Here is a 22,720-nt window from a genome sequence, read left to right as displayed (position 1 = left end):
GTGTGTGATGAAAAAGTTCCGTAATTGTGTTGACCGATTAACACTAGGCTTCGAGCAACGATTTAATAGTTTTCCTGAAGATGCCTCGTTTAGAGGTGAAACATGTGTCGCAAAGGGGAAAGGGATTGTTATCAATAGGGTCTAATTTCCCCATTACTAGCAATACACCCTATCAGGTCGACCTCCACGCGGTTCCCCATGGAAACTATCGTAGTTAGTTCTAGTGGAATTCGTCACGATGGGCTAACAACCTGCTTTTATCATCACCTATCACACCTCACTGGTGCCTCGTCAGCGTATACTGTTAGCGGAGGCGGGGTTACCATTCCATTATCATTTATAAAAAAAAAAACATATGTCGCAAAACGTGTATGAACAAAATGGCAGTCGGAGATTCATGGCTAATATGGAAGGTTGTAGAATAATGACTAGTAAATCTTCGATTGAACAAAATAATTCTGATTAAGTAACCAGTGATATGGACTTCAGCAAGATAACATCCAGTTCCGTGAAATAATAATAATGGAATATGTTTTGTTGAAATTATCATATAAAAAGTGAACCTAAAACTAACCTTAATTATAATAATAACAAATCGAAATATTTAATCGATATTCGATTTGTGCTACTATTTTTTTTTTTTAATGTATGAAGATGGAATGGTAACTCTGCCTGCGCTATCGGTATACACCGGCGGGGTTCCAGTGAAGGGTGACAAATGAGGATGAAGGCAGGTCAGTTGGCCCATAGTAACCAATTCAACAAGAATTAACCAGTATGGTTTCCAGGGGGAAGCGCGTGGAGGTCTACCTGATGGGGTGTATTGCTAGCAATGGGGCTGTTAAATCTCATCACTAACAATCCCTTTCCCCCCTGTACTACTATTGAACATCACAGTCGGTTGATGTCCGACACAAAAAAACTACTAACTATTGGTCGGATCAATTATTCGGTTGTTTACATTTTCATTGAATTCTATTGAAATAGATTATGTATCTATTCATTTATTTATATATGTCATGATACTTAATATAACAAATAAGCTGACAGACAATAAGTCAACTCAAATAGAAAGTTCAAATTAAATGCGATGCTACTAATAATTTGCCGCGTGCCCGATAAAATTTGCCACTAAAAACTACGTTTAAATCTCCAAGCCCTTAAAGATGGAATTCTAAAAAAATAGTTTCTGAGTTCTTCTCTATATTGCAATAAGGAACTTGTTTGCTAAATTCCTTGCTTGGAGGCCTCAGTTAGAAGTTTCAGTCTGTCTATCAGTCAATATCAACATCGTCCGCATAATGGATATAATCTTTGTTTTTTTTTTTATGCAATATTTGAATGAATTTATGAAAAAACAAACCAGTGGACTTACAGATAAATGTTTTACTATAAGGTTATCTAAATTAATATTATAAAAAGGAAAAATTTGATTTTTTGTATGTTTGTTTCCGGATTTAATGGATAAACTCAATAACTATAAATATATAAGCGATTTTCATCCCTCCCCCCCAAAGCTATATCTCCACAAGTAATATTATTATTATTGCCAAAAAAATTATTCGTGCCAAGTCGGGGCAGGTCGCTAGTACTCATGATAAAAATAATCAAATAAATAAAGAAAAAATACAATGAATCATAACTCTTGCAGAAAAAAATACCAGCGGCATGTGAGCCGACGGGGATTCAGTAAGTGGAATCATACGTATATTTCCAAGTAGAGGCACGTCACAGCAAGCCAGTTGCTACACAATCAGTTATACAACGATTAACTAATTAAAGATTATAAACACACGTACAGGGAAGGAGGACAATGTAACGGATCTCACAAAAGTCATAACATTGTAGGTTCACGACAAGGAAGGTTTACACACTCGTTTATTCAACGCTGCTCTTCATAATCATCACCGTCATCATCTTCATTAAAATAACGCATTATGATGATGATGAACCTATAAATATGAGGCTATTAAAATGTTTCTATAGGGGGACTTTTTAACGGTGACGAAATAAAAATAAAACGAATTACTATTTCTTCTCATTCCCAGAATGTAGTTACATATAACTGGAACCAAAGAAGAGGGACAAAATTAAAACTCTATTCCAAGTTTGTTGACCAGTGTGGTAATTCTAGACTACCTTAAAGACTACAGTACTATGGGATTTTTCAAAAAATCTATATAAAGGTTTCTTCAGTGTCGGAATCTGCACGTGACTGAGGGAAAGGGATTGTTAGTAATTGAGCCCCTTTGCTAACAATATGCCTTATTAGGTCAACCTCCACGTGGTTCCCCCTGGAAACCATCATAAACAATTCTTGTTGAATTCGTCACGATGGGCTAACTGACCTGCTTCATCCTCACCTATCATGCTTCACTGGTGCCCCGCCGGTGTATACCGATAGCGCGGGTGGGGCTACCATTCCATTATCATCAATTAATAAAAACCTGCACGTGATCTCCCTAGTATTGCAGACAATTATAGGCTCATACAGTAACCGTTTACCATTAGACGGGCTGTATGCTAGTTTACCATATTTGTGGCATAAAAAAATTACATGAACAGAGAATCATGTCCAGTTATTAAAACTGGGTAGGGAGTACCACTGAATCGACAATGACGATCGATATAATAGCGTCTTAATTAAATTGTGTTTCTACCTTCAAACAATACGAAATAGTCAGAGAGACTGGTCGTTGTAACAAGTAATTTATATACAAAGATACTGGCTTAATTTATTTGGATAAAATCGAAAAAATGCGCTTAGAAACTAATAATATATGTTGTGTACCGTCACAAACTGCTCTACTCAGCTCGTAGCCTAAAATACGGACCTAACTCGATCTAGTGTTAACCGTGCACGGTGCCGGCGGCCGGTCGTGCGGACCCGTCCCGAACGGAATGTAAATAGAATTAAAACGGGCACCAGCCAGCACGCTCTCCGCATCGAAACTTAACTAAACTGCACAGTATAACAGTGCGCGACATAGAGAGATCTATTTTTCAAGTTCGTGCTGTTTTTGGTACGATGTGCTCACATGCGCGGTTGGAGGGTTAAGATTTTATCTTTATAATTTTTTCTATACCACTGAGGTGGCAAACAAGCATACGGCCCACCTGATGGTAAGTGCTTACAGTAGCCTATGAACGCCTGCAATACCAGAGGTATTACGCGCGTTGCCGATTCTGAAGAAAGCTCTTTGCCGCCCTTTTGAAGAACCCCATGCTGTTTTTATGAATAATTATCCTACAATGTTTGTTCTGGTTTTTATTAAGGGACGTAAATGGAATGGTAACCTCGCTTGCGCTATCGGTATATACTGGAGAAGTGTCAATGAGGGATGAGAAGTGACGATTAGGTACGCTTGATGGAAATCGATTTTATTGATCATTTTGTACACTTGTACAGGAGTACTAACTTTGATTATCAATAGGGCATTTATCATTATGGTCTTCAGGGTGTAGGATGGGGACCATGTGAAAGACGTTTAGTGTTACCCCCTGGTATTGCTTTGCTACCACCAGTTTATTCCGTTACTCAAATATTTTGGTTTTACTGGTTATTTGTTTAGAATTATTTTGTTTAATTCCGCCACCATTAGTATGTGTGCGACTGCTAACACTCCAAGATTGACCACCACTATTACTATCAGAAGTTCCACAGCCTTCCATATTAGCTATCAATCACCGACTGCCATTTTATTCACGCACATTTTGAGACACGCGTTTCACCTCTAAACGAGGCATCTCTAAAAGAGCATATTCCTTTTAAAAAGCCGGTAGCATACCTGCAATGCTGTTGGTGTTGTGAGTGATCATGGGCGGCGGTAGTCACTTACCATCAGGTGAGCCGCATGCTCGTTTGCCCCCTGTGTTGTAAAAAAATCTTCAAGAAAATTAATTAAATCATTGCTTGAAGCCTAATGTTAACTGTTCGGCATCGAAACTGCGACATTTTAACATACAATAGTCAATCTTTGAGTGTTGGCAGTTGCACACATACTGATGGTAGCGGAATTGAACAAAATAATTGTAATCAAATAACCAGTGATATGAACTACAGCAAGATAACAACTAAATCACTAAAATATTTCGGTTTATCAGAAGGATGTAAGGGCATCCGAAAAAGGGGGCAAAGGAAATAACAATAAAAGATTTTACCCGAAAGTAATTGTGGACCTTTAATTAGAAAATCATTAGGTAGATATAATATTTATAATGAATACATTTTGTGATAAATCCAAGGTCATCAAATCATAATAATTGCTTGATGCGCGCGATAATTTCCCGCCATAAAAACTGTCACTCAGCCACCTGTCAAAACGTCCGATTCTGTCAATTATCAACTGTCAACCGATCCCATTTATCATGATAAGCCTATGATAACTTTCTTCAAGAGTGATAACGCAGTGGAGCAGTCCGATATGCTTGTTTACAGTATGTTATCACTGAGATTACCGAGCGTGTTGGGATTCGATATTTTAAGAATTTCGAACGATCACGTGTTATATTATAATTATCCGTTAACATCAATTCTGGATTCTTGTTTTTTTTTTTTAATTTTCACCAAACTTTAATTAGTAGTTGTAGATAGTTTCCGAGTGATTCCGGGATAGAATAGGCCATACTATCCTTTTCCGTGGGTGGCGTAAGAGGTGACGGTGTTTTTTTAAAGTTATCATATCGTAGAAATTGTCTTGATATTTTGTTCTTTTTCTTCTCATTATCATTAGTAATCTTTTCTTCTTTAATAATTTACTCTTTTCTGCACCTTCTCATTTGCTATTTTGTCTATCCGACTTATCTTGTTTATTGCCTTCCACTACTCGTTTCTTGCAATAAATCCGAATACTTCAAGTACCTTTCATCTAAACTTATAACTTGATTATATTTTGAAATAGAAAGAATTTATTAAAAATTGATATAAAATTCATGTCACACACAATAATTAAAGGTTGTGTCTCTAAAAGAATCTACTTCAATTCTGATAAAACCAGTTATTTTTATTTAGGAACTAAACCACTGAACTGATTTTGATAAAAATTCTATGAACCCAATCTGTAAGTATAACCTTTTAGGTAAAAATAAATCCCAAATCGGTTTTTAATTGAGAAAAATAAAAAAAGGAACAATAAAATTGACCCTTCTTTTTAAAGTCTATTGAAAATCTATTTACATAATATTTATTTTCATATATAATCGAGTTCCTTTCTAACTAGTGCGTGTCACTTACACTGCATTTGCTACACGGTCACCACTCGAGAAGTTCTCATTTAATTCGTCACGTATTTGAGCTAATTAACAGCTATTTGGTATACATTTATTCACCAGTCCACTGCTGGACATAAGCCTTCCCCATAAAGGGAGTTTTGCCAGTAGTTGCCACGCTAGGCAGGCGAGTTGGCAACCGCAGTTAAGCTTTTAGAGATGTTTTAAGAGGGACGCTGCAGTCCATCTCTCGCCCTCCATTAGTCGCCTCTTACGACACCCACGTGAAAGGTAGGGGCGGCCCATTCTATGCCCATTATATATGGCGAATTTTGTATACATACATAGGCCTAATTTCACTCATATCCATTCGATTGATTATTAAAATTTACCGTAATAAAATTCGAATAAAACCGATACGACTTCAAATTGGAATCACGTTCCACAGCAAGGTATGTTAGTTTTATGTGGTTTATATGGTAATTATGATGGGTTCTCATCATTTTAATTGCCTTACAAATGGAATATTATTTGTTTAATCTTATATAAATGTATAATTTGCAATTTTTTTTTTTATATATCTTGGTAGCTGTGGTAAACAAGCTATGGGTCATTTAATGGAAAGTGACGAAGTGGTAACCGTTGGCTGTAGACGAAAACAACTCCATGGCTATGGTGTCAAGCTTTGGCTTTAACGCCCATGGTGTTTTATATGTGTTAAATTTTGAGTGATTCGTGAAGAGTGAATGTGTTTTTTAATACTAAATTTAAGTATATAAAAAGTACTTATTGCTCTTTCAAAACTTTTTAACCTACTCCATAGTGAGCGAGTTTCTGATTTGACTAAACGTTTTTGTTTGTTATGCCAATTCCATGACGATTTTAATGATTCTTTTTTTTATTTTTGTACATCTTTGTTTTTGCATTGGACCCGTGTTTCTTGTATAACGCTGAAAGTAGTGGGGGGAAAGGGGTTGTTAGTAATGGGGACTGAGAATCCCATTGCTAGCAATATACCCAACCAGGTCGGCCTCCTCGCGCTTCGCCCTGGAAACTATCATGGTTAATTCCTGATGAATTCGTCATGATGTGCTAACTGGCCTGTTTTCATTCTCATCTATCACCCTTCACTGGTGCACCGCCAGCGTATCCTGTTAGCGCAGGCGGGGTTACCATACCATTTTTACCCATCAAAAAAAAATACTGAAAGTAGCAATAGGTGTATTTAAAATTGTAATATCTACAAGCCTTCCAGAATTAAATTAGTTTTGTGAATCATCAGCGCTGACTTATTGTAATTGGTACATATGTACTTTACTAATATATAATACTAATATTATAATAAGCTTAGATTATATAGATACAGTGTCTCCATACAAATGCTTCGAAAAATGCGGGCCAACTTTTTCATACAATTTTGCACGATAAATAAGTTATGAATGATTCCTTTATAACTTCTATGTTTATTTTGTCTTATAAAGTCTGCACCTTTTTAATGTGCAGAAAATAATTTTATTTATTAAATAATTAAATGTAGATACGTCAAGATACATTGTGTGCGTTAGTATATAGAATATTAATAAAAAAAGAGTCAGCTAATTTGTTAATTTGCTGATAAAATGTCGACCCGTTTTTGAGACTCGATGCTCTATCTATATTATCTAAGCTTATAAGTAATAGTATCTCCTCAATTTATAATTAGTCCAGTACAAATTATGAGTACGTCATTAAAAATATGTATCTTTTGTTCCAGATGCGATGGGTGAGTACGCGTACATCTGTGGGAGACAGCAGGAAGCCACATAAATCATGGCCGCCGTAAAAATATCATGTTAACAAAAATTCCAATCTTCATAAAACTCGAAAATAATTACGGTCTCCGCGTGGTTTTTTTTTACGCAAAATAAGTCAATCGGGCAACACTAGGAGTCCGCCGGGGATTCGACTCGACTCATAAACTTTGATTAGGTCATTAAAGCATGTTAATTTATTAGCGTTCGAACAACTCTCATTTGCAGTAAACACAGGAATTTAGCTCTTGACATTATAATCATAATGTCTAATTTGCGATGATAGGCCGGGGGGCACTTGCGATTTTTTTGCACCGCCCAAACGATCGCGTAATCGAAAATCACCTTTACCGTAATTAAACGCATGGTGCAGAACTGTAAACTTATAGATGGAGGCCGGCAAAAAAGCCTAAACGCACTCTTCGCAATATTTTATTACAATATTATCAAGATGGAATATTAATTCGCATATTTATAAATTGAATTTCTTATTGGAACCACGTCGTATATCAGAAACACTGATGAGCTCTCTGTTGTTTAAAAATCGAACACAAAGTTTTCAAATTTGACGCAAAATATTAAGTATTTGTTTACTGCCAGTATTTTAATAATAAAAAAAAAAAATTCAAACATCAACAATCGAATGTTAAACTTTTATATTCCGCTATTTATCATAGAGTACGCATGCTGTGTTCGAATTGAAGCTCTCCATCTTGTTCCAGCGTATACTGTTAGATAAGGATGGCGCTGGATTGATTTTTTCTTTGTTTCAAATCGTGTTATCGTCTTGTCCGTCTGTGTGTTGATTTGTTCGTGTCGGTATCGATTCATAATATTAATTACTATTGGAATGAGCTTTGTGCTCGTGCGTTGATTGTGATCTGTGTATTTCTCGTACCTCTTTGGTTCCGTCGAATTAGTTTTGCAAAGTATTCTACTAATGTTACAAATGTAAATATGATTATAAATGTACATACATTACTGAAATACAATAATAATAATAACTATTTTTTTTTAGAATACAATTTGACTCATTTTGTTAGCAACATTTTCCTTGCGAACTATATTAGTAAAAAAAAAACAAAGAATATTTAACAAAGAATAATTTCCATATTTTATTAATACATAATTTATACAATTAAGGTAAATGTAAAGATATTTGGCTGTTTGTTGGAATACCTACTACTGATTGGATTTGAGCAAATTGTCTACACTTTCAGTTTTCAAATTGAAAATTTGTTTCAAAACACATATCAAAACCTTTAGGATGACGAATTTTCAATAATCCTTTCTTATCTTGCATTTCTTTTACATATACATACTTAAAAATGAATTGTGTAAATTTAGTTTAATAATTTTAGTATGTATTTTTTTTTATATAAATTGTTTCGTCCATTATCAGACAGTCACGACTTATCTCACTGTAATCTAATATATAAAATTCTCGTGTCACGGTGTTTGTTACTAAACTCCTCCGAAACGGCTTTACCGATTTTTATGAAATTTTGTGTGCATATTGGGTAGGTCTGAGAATCGGCCAACATCTATTTTTCATACCCCTCAATGATAAGGGTGACCCACCCCAAAATTTATTTTTTTTATTTTTTTGACAATTTTTTTTATTTTTATTTTATTATAATTTAGCATTGAAAAATACATACAACTTTAAATTTTCACCGTTTTACGATCAACTCCTGTATTTTAATCGCGATTTTTATATTTCGCAATAAGTGGTAAAACAACGTTTACGGGGTCAGCTAGTATATTATAAAAGTCTATTGAGTTTCTTGTGTTTTCTTCTCGGCAAATAAATCCGAATCCAAAGCCGATCCGACAAACTATAAAAAAAAAAAAACATTTAAAAGTGTATATAATTAATTTTAATCAAGATTATTTTCTATTCTATTGCTACCATTTACCATCAAGACAATTACAATCTCTGCCAACGGACCCCCAAAATTGATTAATGGTTCCGCATCGAGCCATTACAGAGCCACTGATACCTATCGACTCTCTGAGTGTAATTGTAGAAATGATCTGGAGAGGCCGATACGTATGCTGCTTTGTTTACTGATTTTTTTTCTTATACAACTTAGAATGGCCAACAAGCTGACGGCCCACCTGATGGAAAGTGGTAAACGTCGCCTATACACATGAGCAGTACTATGGACATAACAGAGTATACTGTTTCGCCCATGATACCCCCCATGCGTTGCCATTCTTGGGGACTCAGGTGTTATTCCTCTGTACCCTGTAAATTCACGCCATATCCCACCCTTCAAACCGAAACACAGCCATGCAAACACAACTGCTTCACGGTAGAAACACAAACTGAATAGTATAGGAAAAATGGCACGCTTTTTTTAAATAATACTCTACAAGCAACAGTTTTTTTTTTTTTTACGTTTTGGACTCTAGACATCTCGAAGTATATATATATAAGGCTCGCCTTTGATCAATTGACAAATATATGTATGTTTTTTGAAAAATATACTGATACGACGAGGTTGGTAATGATGTGTTTTTTTTTATACCACTGAGGTGGCAAACAAGCATACGGCCCACCTGATGGTAAGTGGTTACCGTAGCCTATGAACACCTGCAATACCTGGGATATTACGCGCGCGTTGCCGACCCTGAACAAACCTCTTTACCCCCCTTTTGAAGAACCCCATGCTGTAGTCTCTTGGGAAAACCTCGGCAGGGAGCTCATTCCACAACAACAAAAATACAACCCAATTAGAAACCTTTGTTTTTAAAGTCTATCCGAAACAAATAATAAAAACTATTGTATCTATCTAATCAGAATCGCTGAGAATCGCAAATCTTCTATTTACTTTTATAAAGTTTTTTTTTATTGAATGAAAATGGTATGGTAACCCCGCCTGCGCTAACGGAATACGCTGGCGGAGCACCAGTGAAGGGTGATCGTTGAGGATGAAAACAGACCAGTTGGCCCATCATGATGAATTCATCAGGAATTAATCATGATAGTTTCCAGTGGGAACCGCGAGGAGGTCGACCTGGTTGGGTATATTGCTAGCAATGGGATTCTCAGTCTCCATTACTAACAATCCCTTGCCCCCCCCACCCCTTTATAAACAGTTAAACATTTTCACTGAACGATCATATCGTATGTGCCATCTACAAAACATAGCCCACTAATCGGACAGCGAATCTAACATTTCAACGGCTAATTGTTCAATTTGTGTCATACAATATCACTACACCATTTATCACGCGTCACACTGACAGTATCTAGCGCCATCTGCAGTGCACATCTACTCTAATTGCAATTGCATTTCGCTCATTAACCGCCTAATTAAGTTCTTTTGTTTACCATCACGAATGTATTTTCATCTTTGTACACTTTAACAGTTGCACTGATAAGCGACTCGTATGTGCAGCTTTATCAAATGCATTATGTAGGTACGTGTCGGCTTTCTACTTTGATGCGTTTTAGTTTTAAAGGAAACTATATTTTACGAGGCAAAAAGTCATATATACTACGTGCAATTGTGCAAATATATGTTAGACTTTGTGTTACAAAGACTTGTAGATCGCAATTGTCTAGATGGAGCATGAATGACAAAAAAAGTCCCGTCGTCGGCTGAGTCGTCGTTTTTTATTATCACTCGTTCATAATCTCGTGTCGTAATGTATGAAGATCTGAAAATATAATAGAAATAATATAATTAATATGAATGAAGAAAATGGTGATTTGTGTGATGAAAGTCGCCAATTACAAATTCATGAAACAGTAAAAGCGCACAGTTTAAAAAATTTTGATGTGTTTTATTGAGGCATTTGTAGGATGACACTCTGTTTAGCCAACCCGCCTGCCAAGTATGGTAACTATTGGCAAACCCCTCCTTATGGAGGAGGCTATGTTCAGCAGTGGACGGCTGATACAAAAACACTTCTTAAATGTTTTTTAAGTAAGTTATGTTAATAATAAAAACATTATTTTGAAAAATGGCAATAATGATCTGAAGATTTGTTCAAAGTATACTTTGGTATTGAATTCATTACAAAATGTTTGAAAACGATTTACTGCAATATGAATAATAATAAAAAAGTATGATACCGGAGTGTAGGCTGTAAGTTATTAAGAAAGCTCTTGAAATTGAATCATGAAACCTAAATAATGTAAGGTTCAAATTAGAGAACCTCTAAAACGACCAGTTAAACATTAAAGGCAGTGTTTGACACATTCTGAAACAAACCAATCCAGCAGAGATTCAAATTTCGAACACAACACTCAAGATGGCGACCTTCGCAAGTCGTATATCAATCGTGATTTACGCGCCACGGTCGAGGTCGACGACCGCCCGAATTTCGTTCAGAAATGCACTCGCCGAGTAATTTATTTGTGACCATCTATTATTTTGTAGACTCACGAGGTCCTAAACACAGCTGACATTAATATATCATTTTACGCGACGGTCGGCCTTACTTGTCTGCGTCTCTGTCGCACGCGCGGCTAACCGATACGCGGGACAGTGACAGCTATACGGGGGCAGAGTAGTTTGCGTTTTCACTTTTTATAGTAGCAATATATTTGATCAGCTGATCGTCATGACGTTTACTGCGGGCCGGAGTGTAGAGTATTTAATAATTTACATTTGAGTGGTTGTTTTTTTTTGTCCGCTCTTGTCTAGGTCGCGGTTTATTTATAATGTTGAATATTTATCGGATGGCTCAGCCTCTGTGGTCCCGTCGAGCGCCGGACCATAAATTTGACGCGCGGTTCCGAAATTTCGGATTAATATATAACATGGAAAATAATTCATAACTTTAATATGCATATAGGTAATTAAAATGCAGTTAGCGGCGAATAGACCATGATAAAGCCCGCTTATTAGTGTAAAATATGTGTGACGTAAATTACAAAGTTATGTTAGTGTCAAGTCGTGTTTGAAATCGAAATTAATCTCGAATGGGAACAGGTTGATCGTGTTTTTGATATAAAATTTAATAAGCTTATACAATTTTGTCATTGACCCTCGAAATATAAAATGTTCGTATTTCGTTTGTTATACAATTTGAATTTAGAATACGCGATGTCGACGACGAAAGAGGAATAGAAAAAAGTAAATAAAAAATATCAAGGACGTAATAGAACCATAGACAATACCTAACACTCTTTTTCTAATTTTAAACAATCTGACAGTTACGAAATGTTTAAAATAAACGACCTTTAATGGGTATTTCAATCTTATTTTCCTTAGTGAGTCAATGGGCAAATCTAAGAATATTGGGCAAAACAATAAACTAGATATTTGCAGTCCAGAACATGGCCACCTGGATTTTAAAGTCACTAAAAAAACAATGACTTCATTCAACACGAAATTGAAGCAGTTTTTTGATCCGTGAAAGTCAGCTTACATCGCCACTATATTCGTATGAGACTACCCTATCAGTTGCAAAAAATAATGATCAAAATCGGTACATAATTGATGACGTAATCGTGTAATGTAACTATAAAAAAATTGAGACGGATTGATTATCTTATTTTATTAAAAGTCGCTTTATAAATGATTTCGTCTGCCTAGGTATCTTCTATCTATATTCTCAAGGGATGGAATCGCTGAGAATAAAAAATAAAGTGCCCAGTACACGCTCTTGTCTTCGATATAATCTGTTTAAATACATTTTAATGTAAAAGTGATTTTTGTTGAATTTATTACAAAAAACACTAAATGAAATTGGCAACGAATCGAGATATTTGATCGAATAGTCGATTTTTTAATTTATACCACTATTGAACATGAGTAGACTGTCTTATGGTCAAGTCAGTTATTATTTTGTTTATATTTTGAACTTACTATCTCAAAGGACAAAGGACAAAGTTGCTTCCCGCCATCTATATGCTTAGCTCTTTTAAACGACGCAACGGAATTTAATGCGGTTTTCTTCAATAGATAGAGTGATTCAAGAGAGAGGATTATTTCGTATAATATAATGCACACGACATAAGTGGCAGCACGCGAGCAAAGCCGCTGGTAACAGCTAGTGTGTAATATAAATATAAAAGTTTTTGACAATGTTTGTATGTATGAATGTTTATCTTCTTCAAATTTCACACAAAAATTGCTTTCAATGAAATTTGATATACGGATCGGTTATGTTTTTAAAACAGGATACTGATGTACTGATTCGCACAAGCGAAGCCTGGTGATACAGCTAGTTCGACTGAAACACACCATAGTGCGTGCGACGGCAAGCGCACGTGGTTCCTGTAAATATTTTTGGTGGCAATCGATTTCCGAAATCCATTCGGTACCCTCGCGCCGCGCCGCGCCGCCGCCGCTCTGCAGGCTGCCTACCCGCGTTGTCTTGTATGGACATACCCTCCCAACACCTGAATAAAGAACTAGCAGACTTAGTGTCCCATAAAATTTTTAATTTTTTGCGATTCAATCGCAGTAAAAATATTTACTTTGGTATAAAAACTAAACTGTTCGACCGATTTTCATGAAATATCTGTGGAAACAATCTGAAAATAGGTGTTTTCTTTAAAATAAATAAAAAAAATTGTTAATTTTAAACTTATGCAATGTTAATGTTTCGTTGTTGTGGTCACGACAATTTTTTTTCATTTGCTTCCGATAATGTGTTTAAGAATTTTCCGAATCGGTTTATAAGTAACGGAGTTTGGAAGTAATTAACAAATAAAAAAAACACACAAACCAATTGAGAGTCTCATTTTTGAAGTCAATTAATAAAGTGAAGTCAATTAGCAAAGTGAGTCAAAATTATTAGCTTTTTTTTAAACATAATGAGTGCTTCACCAGTAAAACAGAATATAAATTGAAATTAGAAAAAACTATTGCGATTTCTCCCTATTTAAATTAACAGTAATTTATATATGAGGAAATGATGATAGGACGATGATACAGCCGTTGACTTTTCACTGATGAACATAGTTCTCTCCCGTGGGGGAGATTTGCCAGTAGTTGCCACTTTTGGCAGGCGGAATGGCAACCGCAGTTAGGCTTTGGTGATATTTTAAGAGGGACGCTGCTGCCCATCCTTCTACTGTTAAATTCTCCTATTTACCTCTTTCGACATTCACGGGAAAGGAAGGCATGATCTATTCTATGCCAGAACCACACGGCAAATAATAATGATATAATGCAACACATTTTAATTTTCTGTTCTCGGATTTTGTTTTTTTTATTTTTGCGTTGACAGCGATGTCGTGTCCATATTAAGTTAACGGCGCGCGTATCGCACGGGCGGCTATCATTAATCTACGTGACAGTTCAAAATTTAGTTACCGAGGGCCCCGCGCCCGCGTACCCCCCCTCCACGCACCAAGTTTTTGAGGGATGCCTAAATACGGTTTTAGTTTGTTCGGCAACTATGAATGCGAGATATTTATTGCCTGTTGTCTTTTAAGGGTGAACTGACACGGGTGCCGGCGCGGACGTGCGACCGCCGCGACGGTCGGAAAGTAAATGAATTAAAATTAAAGGGAATTATTTTTTTAATTACTTTTACCCGCATTTTGTTTACGTTAGATGGATATGTTAACCGATTGACATAAAATATAGTCTCTCTATGCTCCTCTTGATCCCAAATACTACATTTAAAAAATTTTTTATGACGTTTGGTCGAGTTATTAAAATATCAAGATTTAAAACTCCAAACAAATTTTGATACTTGACTTTACAAATAATATAATACAATGTTTTGGATTTCAATAAATTAAAGATTAGATTAAAATTTTTAGTTATTTGTTTATATGACAATTAAATTACAGGGTACAGAGGGATAGTCCTCAGGAATGGCAATGCGTGAAGAGTATCATGGGTGACACAGTATACTCTAGTCATGTCTATAGAGCGACGGTTACCACTTTCAATCAGCTGGGCCGTCAGCTTGTTTGCCATTTTAAGTTGTAGAAAAAAATTACTGAATTTAAAAATATACAAAAAGTGTCATTAAATAAACTTTCCCATTTTTTCTTTCTTATTTATCAACCGATTTCTGAATAAAAGGTACTCAATCTAGTTGTATTTTTTTATGTATAAAGTAATGAGATAACATCTCATAACTCCGTCAGTTATAAACCGATTTCGGAAATTCTTTTTTTTTATCTAAAAAGATACATTTACAGATTGGTCTTGTAGAAATTTTATCAAAATCGGTTCAGTGGTTTAGTTTTTAAATCGAAATAAATGGTTTTGCCTTAATTCAAGTTGTTTTTTTTTGTAAAAGATAATCTTACATTTTTTATTAGTAATAATAAAAATAGTTTATTTCAAAGTAAATTATATAAACTTTTTTAAACGCCTTTAAATGTATAGAGATGATAGTGTAAAAACCTCTTATATGAAGCCTACCATAATACTAAACAAGTTCAAATAATTTCTCAATAAAATGTACTAAAATATATGGATGATAACATTATAAATAACAAAATCGGTCGCGTGCCGCCTCCCCCCCCCCCCCCCCTCTTCCATACGCAATAAACCGATACAAATCTACAAGGTAAAAATCCAAATGGGGTGTGTAGGTACTTAGTAAATTATCATCACGCTGTACAACAGGTACACGGCAGTAAACATGTCATTATCGATCAGTAGTTACCAGGGTAGCAGAACGCTGGGGCGGTGTAAGCAAGTATGGTGCCCTGAAGACGCCCCGCCGCGCCTGCCACGGCCACGTTCAGGGAGTATTTCGAGTTGGCTAATTACATTTATAATCTACCTTGTTTATGAGAGCCTGGTAATTTTGGATTGCAAGCTTGCTCGAGATATTGAAGGTTATTGAGTATTTATTTATATAATTTATACATATATGTAGGCATCCAACAGAAACATTTGTTGTTAAATTTAACTACACGAAGTCAACTTTCAGTTACTATAATTTTTTTTTAACTATCAGACGGAAAATCATATCCTTCAGTACCATGGCTATTAAAGCACACTGTAAGTGTAAAATTTATGGTACTTCTCATGAGACATGATGTTACACCTCTTTAGTCCATAAATTCTGCAAAAAAAAAATATAAAATACATGTGTAAATATTAAAAAAAAATGCAATTTAAAATACGAACAAACTAATAATAAACGTTAACTGTCCACTGCTACATAGGGCCTCCCTACAAGAGGGATTTGGCTGGTAGTTACCACGCAAGGCAGGCAGGTTGGCAACCGCCGTTAGATATGGGTATTGTTTAAATACATATGGTATTTAATAATTTAGAATTCTGTTTCTAAATTTGAATATAAAAAAAAAAAAACTTGGGCAAAGAGAATCCTTGACGTTTCTTTGATATAGCTACATCTGTAAGTTTTAACATAGAGCATTGACCCACAAAGTCGCGCCTAACCTTTTAAAAAAAAGGCGCGGGCCTCGCCCGTAAGACCCCGTGTCATACCGGCTTGTAATTTTTTTTCTAAAAGTCGGCATGAATAATCACATTTTTCTATACGTTCCGCATTTATTCGAGCATCGGTACGTAACGATGGAACGTCTCAAGTGCTGTCACTAAGCAACGGAAAACAGACCTTGGGTGGAATGTAATAAACTTGATATTTAAATGACGAAAGCTAGGGTTGTGAAATTTATGAAAATGACGCCACGCTCGGGTATGTGTCCGACCCTCGTGACTGGCACAATTTTCTATCGGAGTGTATTTTTGCTTTTTTTATTAGCCAACTATAGGAAGAAGGGTTTGGTGTTTTACATTTCATGTTTATGATTTACATAATATTTTTTTTTCTTATCCTCCTCACTAAATTACCCGAAATAAGAGACAAATTTTGTCTATTTTTGTCATTGCTATACTATTTTTGGATTAAGTTCGCTTCAAATGTAATAAAATAAGGTGTACACGGAGGGAAGGGGACAGAGGATATACGCCCCTCCCCCTCTCCTGTAAATTACAATATATTATGCGTTAACTTTTAAAAATCGCGCAGTAAGCAATCGTTATAATCGCCACATATCTCACGATGGGTCAACTGACCTGCTTTCGTCCTCGCCTATCATCCCTCAATGATGCCCTACCAGCGTACACCTATAGAGCAGGCGGGGTTACCATTCCATTGCACCCCCAAAAAAAATAATGTACGGTCGACTACAAAAACGTATGCATATAGCATTTTAGGAAATATTGTATATAAATATAAGAAAAGCATATATACGGTCGAATTGAGAAACCTCCTTTCTTTGAAGTCGGTTTAAAATAAATGTAAAAACAGTTACACCTAATCCACTAGTATATAATGTATTGAAATTCTTCGCAATATCTTATATAGGTGATACTATAAATAAATAAAGAAACCATGCTTGGCGCTCACCGCCCTGAGCGTGACCATGCGGAGTCAATCTGAGCATCGTGTTCAACACGTGTCAAACACATCACACTCGTAGCCGACTGCGCTGGTACACTCACTATCAAAACACCATTACTGCCCTAAAGTTTTTATTCATGGCCTCCATAGCACTCTGGGGTAGTGGGGTGTAACTCTCATTTTGTAGTTTCCGATCATGAGTCGGCGGAAAGCGACCTCTGTATATTTTGTTTGTTAACTGCATTTGGTGTTATTGTTATGTTTTATAATCGATTATAATTGTGGATAGATATATGTAGCTTATTTTTTTTTATACAACTTGGAATGACAAACAAGCTGACAGCCCTCCTGATGATAACTGGTTTAATTTCAATGGATGATTATGGAATGGTAACCCTGCCTGCGCTGACGGTACACGCTGGCGGGACACCAGTGAGGGCTGATAAGTAAAAATGAAAGGGCACGTCAGTTAACCCATCGTGATGAATACATCTGGAATTCAGCATGATGGTTTCCAGGGGGGATCACGTGGAGGTCGACCTTATAAGGTATATTGTTAGCAATAGGACTGAGAGTCCGTATTACTAACAATCCCTTTTCTCTCTGATGATAAGTTGTACTTCAGCTACAATTATGGACATGACAGTATACACTGTGACGTCCACGCCAACCACCAAACACTGTCATTTCTGAGGAGGGAACATTGTATGTGTGTGTTTTAAACGACATTGAAATAACAAAGTTCCTTATTTGATTCCATTTTTTGTCTATACTACGATTTCGGTGATTTTTTTTTGCAATAAAATACAAAGATTTACTCCTGTATACATTTTAAACTTTGACATGATCAAAGTAGATTTTAGTGAAACAAAATATTAATAATTATAATAAATAAAATATATTATTAATTTCATCAATATTTCGATGATTTTTCGTTGACTTCTTTAAAGGTCATAAGTGAAGTGTCAGCGATCATTTCTCGCTGCCCCGTTCGGGGTGCGAACTGTCCTTAGGTACATAAATATTCGCGGTGCCACTGACCCCGTTATAGGCGAATACATAACCGATGACGTCACAAGACACATCGCTCCACTTTCACCGTGATCGATGACGGACTGTCAAGCCAGTGTCAAGGCCGCGTTTGACAGCTGTCAGCGGCCGCCGACAGCCGCTGTCAAAGTGCGGGTGGTGAAAAACGCGGCGCTGTCACAGGCGTAATGGATAGCGTCGGAGTACTACGACCACGCTCTGGGCCGTTGAACTTTTCGTGGATTTTTTTTCACTTATATATATATATATATATATATATATATATATATATATATATATATATATATATATAAATTTAGCATGATACGGCGTTATTTGTCTTGTTTAACGCAACTTTCGTGTTGTGTTAAAGTTGGGTCCTGCGATAACTTAAAGCTGTATTGGGCCACTTGTCTTACTCTGTTTTGATGTCTGATCTTGGATTATTGGATATAAATTTACAAAATCTCTGCAATAGAATAGAATAGAATAGAATAAATATTTATTGTGAGTCATGTTTGTACATTATAATTATACGTAAGATGTTATTAACGTCTTAAAGGGAAACGCAGCCTACCCATACATCGAGCGTACAATACAGTTAGCTACATAACGTTATTTATTTAACAGTCATACAAATAAAGTTGAAAATAGAATGTAGCACGTCAATCAACTGTCACAAACTAACACATGGTCACCATTAGAATATATTAATGATCATCTTATATATATTAATTAAATTATTTATAATGTAAATATAAAAAATAATTGTCAAAAAGTAAAGAATTGATTCAAATTGTAAAAAGCATTTTCAAGTAGCCATTTTTTTTAATAATAATTAGAACTTTTTTATACAACTTAGAATGGCAAACAAGCTGACGGCCCACCTGATGGAAAGTGGTAACCGTCGCCTATAGACATGAGCAGTACCATGGACATAACAGAGTATACTGTTTCGCCCATGATACCCTCCATGCGTTGCCATTCCTGAGGACTCAGGTGTTATTCCTCTGTACCCTGTAAATTCACGCCAAATACCACCCTTCGAACCGAAACACAGCCATGCTAACATAACTGTTACACGGTAGAAACACGAATGGGACAGAGGTACCCAAACAATCGACTTTTGTACAAAGTCTCCCTCTGGTCTACAGGAAAAGAGTATAAGAGAAATCTTTATGTATGGCAGTCTGTATATGCATATTTATAATACTATACCGATTTTGATAATGATACTCTATGCTATAGATTAAGGCTTAATTACGTATTGGTTCATATACAATTTATTAGAAATAAAAATAGTAGTATTTTTTTTTAATAATATCTGAAAATAATCAATTTACTTGACGATCCAAATAAAGTTCTAAAACATTTATTCGAGCTTTTACACTGAGCTTTGTGCTTGAAGTAATTTTTTTTTATAAACTGAAATAATTAAATTAGATTACTTGAATGACAAATGTGCATGGTGTTAATCGATCATGCATTGGCGTTATAACCATGTAATTTTAGACATAGTACGTTTAAATAGATACACACAATGTTAACAGAGATTTAAAAGAGTAACTGTTTAGTTTCTTGCGGGCTCTTCTCAACAGATAACAACCTTCCGAACACTGCAGTAGATTAAAAAAAATTACCATTTAAAAGTGCTTGTAAACAAGTTTATTTTAATATAAATGATAAAGAAGTCACAATATATATTATACTATATACACCCTTGTATGTTCGTATGTCTAAACATATCTAGTAAATACGAGGAAACCCGTCGAAAAACAAACACTCGACTGCACGCCTAATAGGTACAGTATCGATCTGGAACTCTGTACCTACGGATGAGTTATACGTCAGGAGCCGACGGAACCCTCCCCCCGAGGCAAGGCAACGACCCTCCGCGCCCCCATTGGAAAGCACACCTTGACGCTTTGACGGGAAGATATATTTTCCTTTGACAGCGGCCGGTTGTCTTACGCTATTTCGAAGTCTACCTGAGGAAGGTTCAAGTTCAGAAAGACAGTAAAAGGCGTTTGCGTGCACGCGATAATGGTTTTTATCGGTGTACTAGTAGGGGGTGATGTGGGGCGGGCGGCCCGCCCTACCTTGGGCGGGAGCAATTAGGCACGTTTCCGAACGACTTTTAAAATGCATTTTTTTTTTATTACATGTATAGTTGTACTGGGAAATTGGTAACTGTAAGCGATATGGTGTGACAATTAACGATTCGAAAAATATTTTTGCTATTTTAAACTTACATACTTACATATATTTATTTATTTCTAGTGGTCGACCCGTGGTCGAAATTCGACCACAACATATATTGTGATAAATGTATTTATTATGGTTATGTTTGACATTCAGTAAGACCATAGACAAATAATATTAATGACAAACAACATTAATCTATTCTCAACTTGACCACAGACTTTAACCATAAACAAAAGAGTATATACGCGTGTGTGTGTCAAATACATGCTAGTGTGTGTAATATTTTTACCAGTTAGTTTTACCAGTAGTTGCCACACTTGACAGGCGGGTTGGCAACCGCAGTGAGGCTTTCGTTCATATCTTTTCTATCATTTTCTCGTTGATTCCTTGATTATTAAGTATATTATAAATTTATTAATATATTTTAATGTAATCTTTTAATTTTGTTAAATATAAAAAGTAATTCTTTACAAGAAGGAAGCTGACGTCCATTTCGTCATAGTCGTAGAATACTGACGGATCTATATATGTAATATTTGTCAGATCCGTCAGTATTCTACGACTGTGACGATTTGTGGACATTTGCAGTGACGATACTATAATACGTGGAAAACATTATGATTATTATCAGGCTCTTTGTATACTGAACTGGTATTTTTTCACTAAAAAATATTAAAATTTTAAAAAATTAATGGATGCGATAACATTTCTACAGATAAGATCAGCTTTATAACCATATCATTGTTCCCACTAAAACTATCTAAAAAGAAGCAGTAATTTTGCACGATTTAACGAACTTGATGTGTTAATTATAGTGATATAACAATAAAAAATGAATTATTACTATTATCCATTACAGTTTAAATAAGTTATATAAACTTAAACTGTTTTTTTTTTTTAACACATAAATTTATCAATTTATTATGTATATTATGATATGTATCCATGTAACAAAGGAAGGTAAAATTTTAATAAAGTTTTTAAATTAAATATAAATTAATAGATTATCTATGAGATTTCCATCAAATTAGAACCAGTTGTATGTTTTTTTAATGATTTTTTTTATACAACTTAGAATGGCAAACAAGCTGACGGCCCACCTGATGGAAAGTGGTAACCGTCTCCTATAGACATGAGCAGTACCATGGACATAACAGAGTGTCCTGTTTCGTCCATGATACCCCCATGCGTTGCCATTCCTGAGGACTCAGGTGTTATTCCTCTGTACCCAGTAATTTCACGGCATATCCCATCCTTCAAACCAAAACACAGCCATGCAAACACAACTGCTTCACGGTTGAAACACAAATAGGACAGAGGTGCCCAAGCAATCGACTTTTGTACAAAGTCTCCCTCTGGTAAAAAATAATTAAAAATAGTATATGAGGATGAAAGCAGTTCAGTTACCTATAGGCGCCTGTAACACTAGGGTTGTAGGGGGGAAAGGGATTGTTAGTAATGGAGACTGAGAATCCCATTGCTAGCAATATACCCAACCAGATCGACCGCCTCGCGGTTCTCCCTGGAAACTATCATGGTTTATTCCTAATGAATTCATCATGATGGGTTAACTGGCCTGTTTTCATTCTCATCTATCACCCTTCACTGGTGCCCCGCCAGCGTATCCCGTTAGCGCAGGCGGGGTTACCATACCATATTCACCCATAAAAAAAAAAACTAGAGTTTTTACGTGCGTATTGCCAACCCTTAAGAAACCTTACTACGCCCATCTATCTATCTATCCTATTTAAGAGCTGCACTCTTGTCGGTGGAGCTTTCGCCACTCACTACGATTTTTAGCGAGTCTCTTCACCTCTTGATACGACACGACACCAACTCCTTCCTTGATCTGCCTGATGTAACTATGCCTTGGTCTTCCTTTTCCCTCGTTCCTTCTATCTTACCTTCTATTATAATGTTCATAGGTACGTCGTGTCGTATCAAGTGTCCTAACATTTTTTCCCTTCTGTCCTCAATAGTTTTAATAATTTGTCTCTTTTCCTTAACCCTAAGCAGGACCTCCTCATTACCAATTAATTACCAAATATGCCCTTATTATCTTAAACTATTGAATATTTATTTTAATTCCCGTTAGGATTGCAAGTTTGGCTGAAAAGAACGAGAAAGCGAGACTTTGTACAAAAGTCGATTGCTTGGTTACCTCTGTCCCATTCGTG

At 35.8% G+C, this 22,720-nt stretch overlaps 1 protein-coding gene across 1 annotated transcript in view; it reads left to right on the top strand.

Annotated features, from left to right (window-relative positions):
- The window catches only part of LOC113519897 (homeobox protein homothorax), a 409,098-nt gene that overhangs the window by 198,993 nt on the left and 187,385 nt on the right, over window positions 1-22,720 (top strand). The window contains exon 8 of the mRNA XM_052900545.1: window positions 6,962-6,970. Within this exon, the coding sequence (XP_052756505.1) occupies window positions 6,962-6,970 (9 nt within the window). The remainder of the gene's footprint in view (window positions 1-6,961; window positions 6,971-22,720) is intronic.

This window comes from Galleria mellonella, unplaced genomic scaffold, assembly GCF_026898425.1.
Source record: "Galleria mellonella isolate WM207_F2 unplaced genomic scaffold, CSIRO_AGI_GalMel_v1 utg65, whole genome shotgun sequence".
In the NCBI taxonomy this organism is placed as follows: Eukaryota; Metazoa; Arthropoda; class Insecta; order Lepidoptera; family Pyralidae; genus Galleria; species Galleria mellonella.
This window is presented reverse-complemented; position numbering and strand designations above follow the sequence as displayed.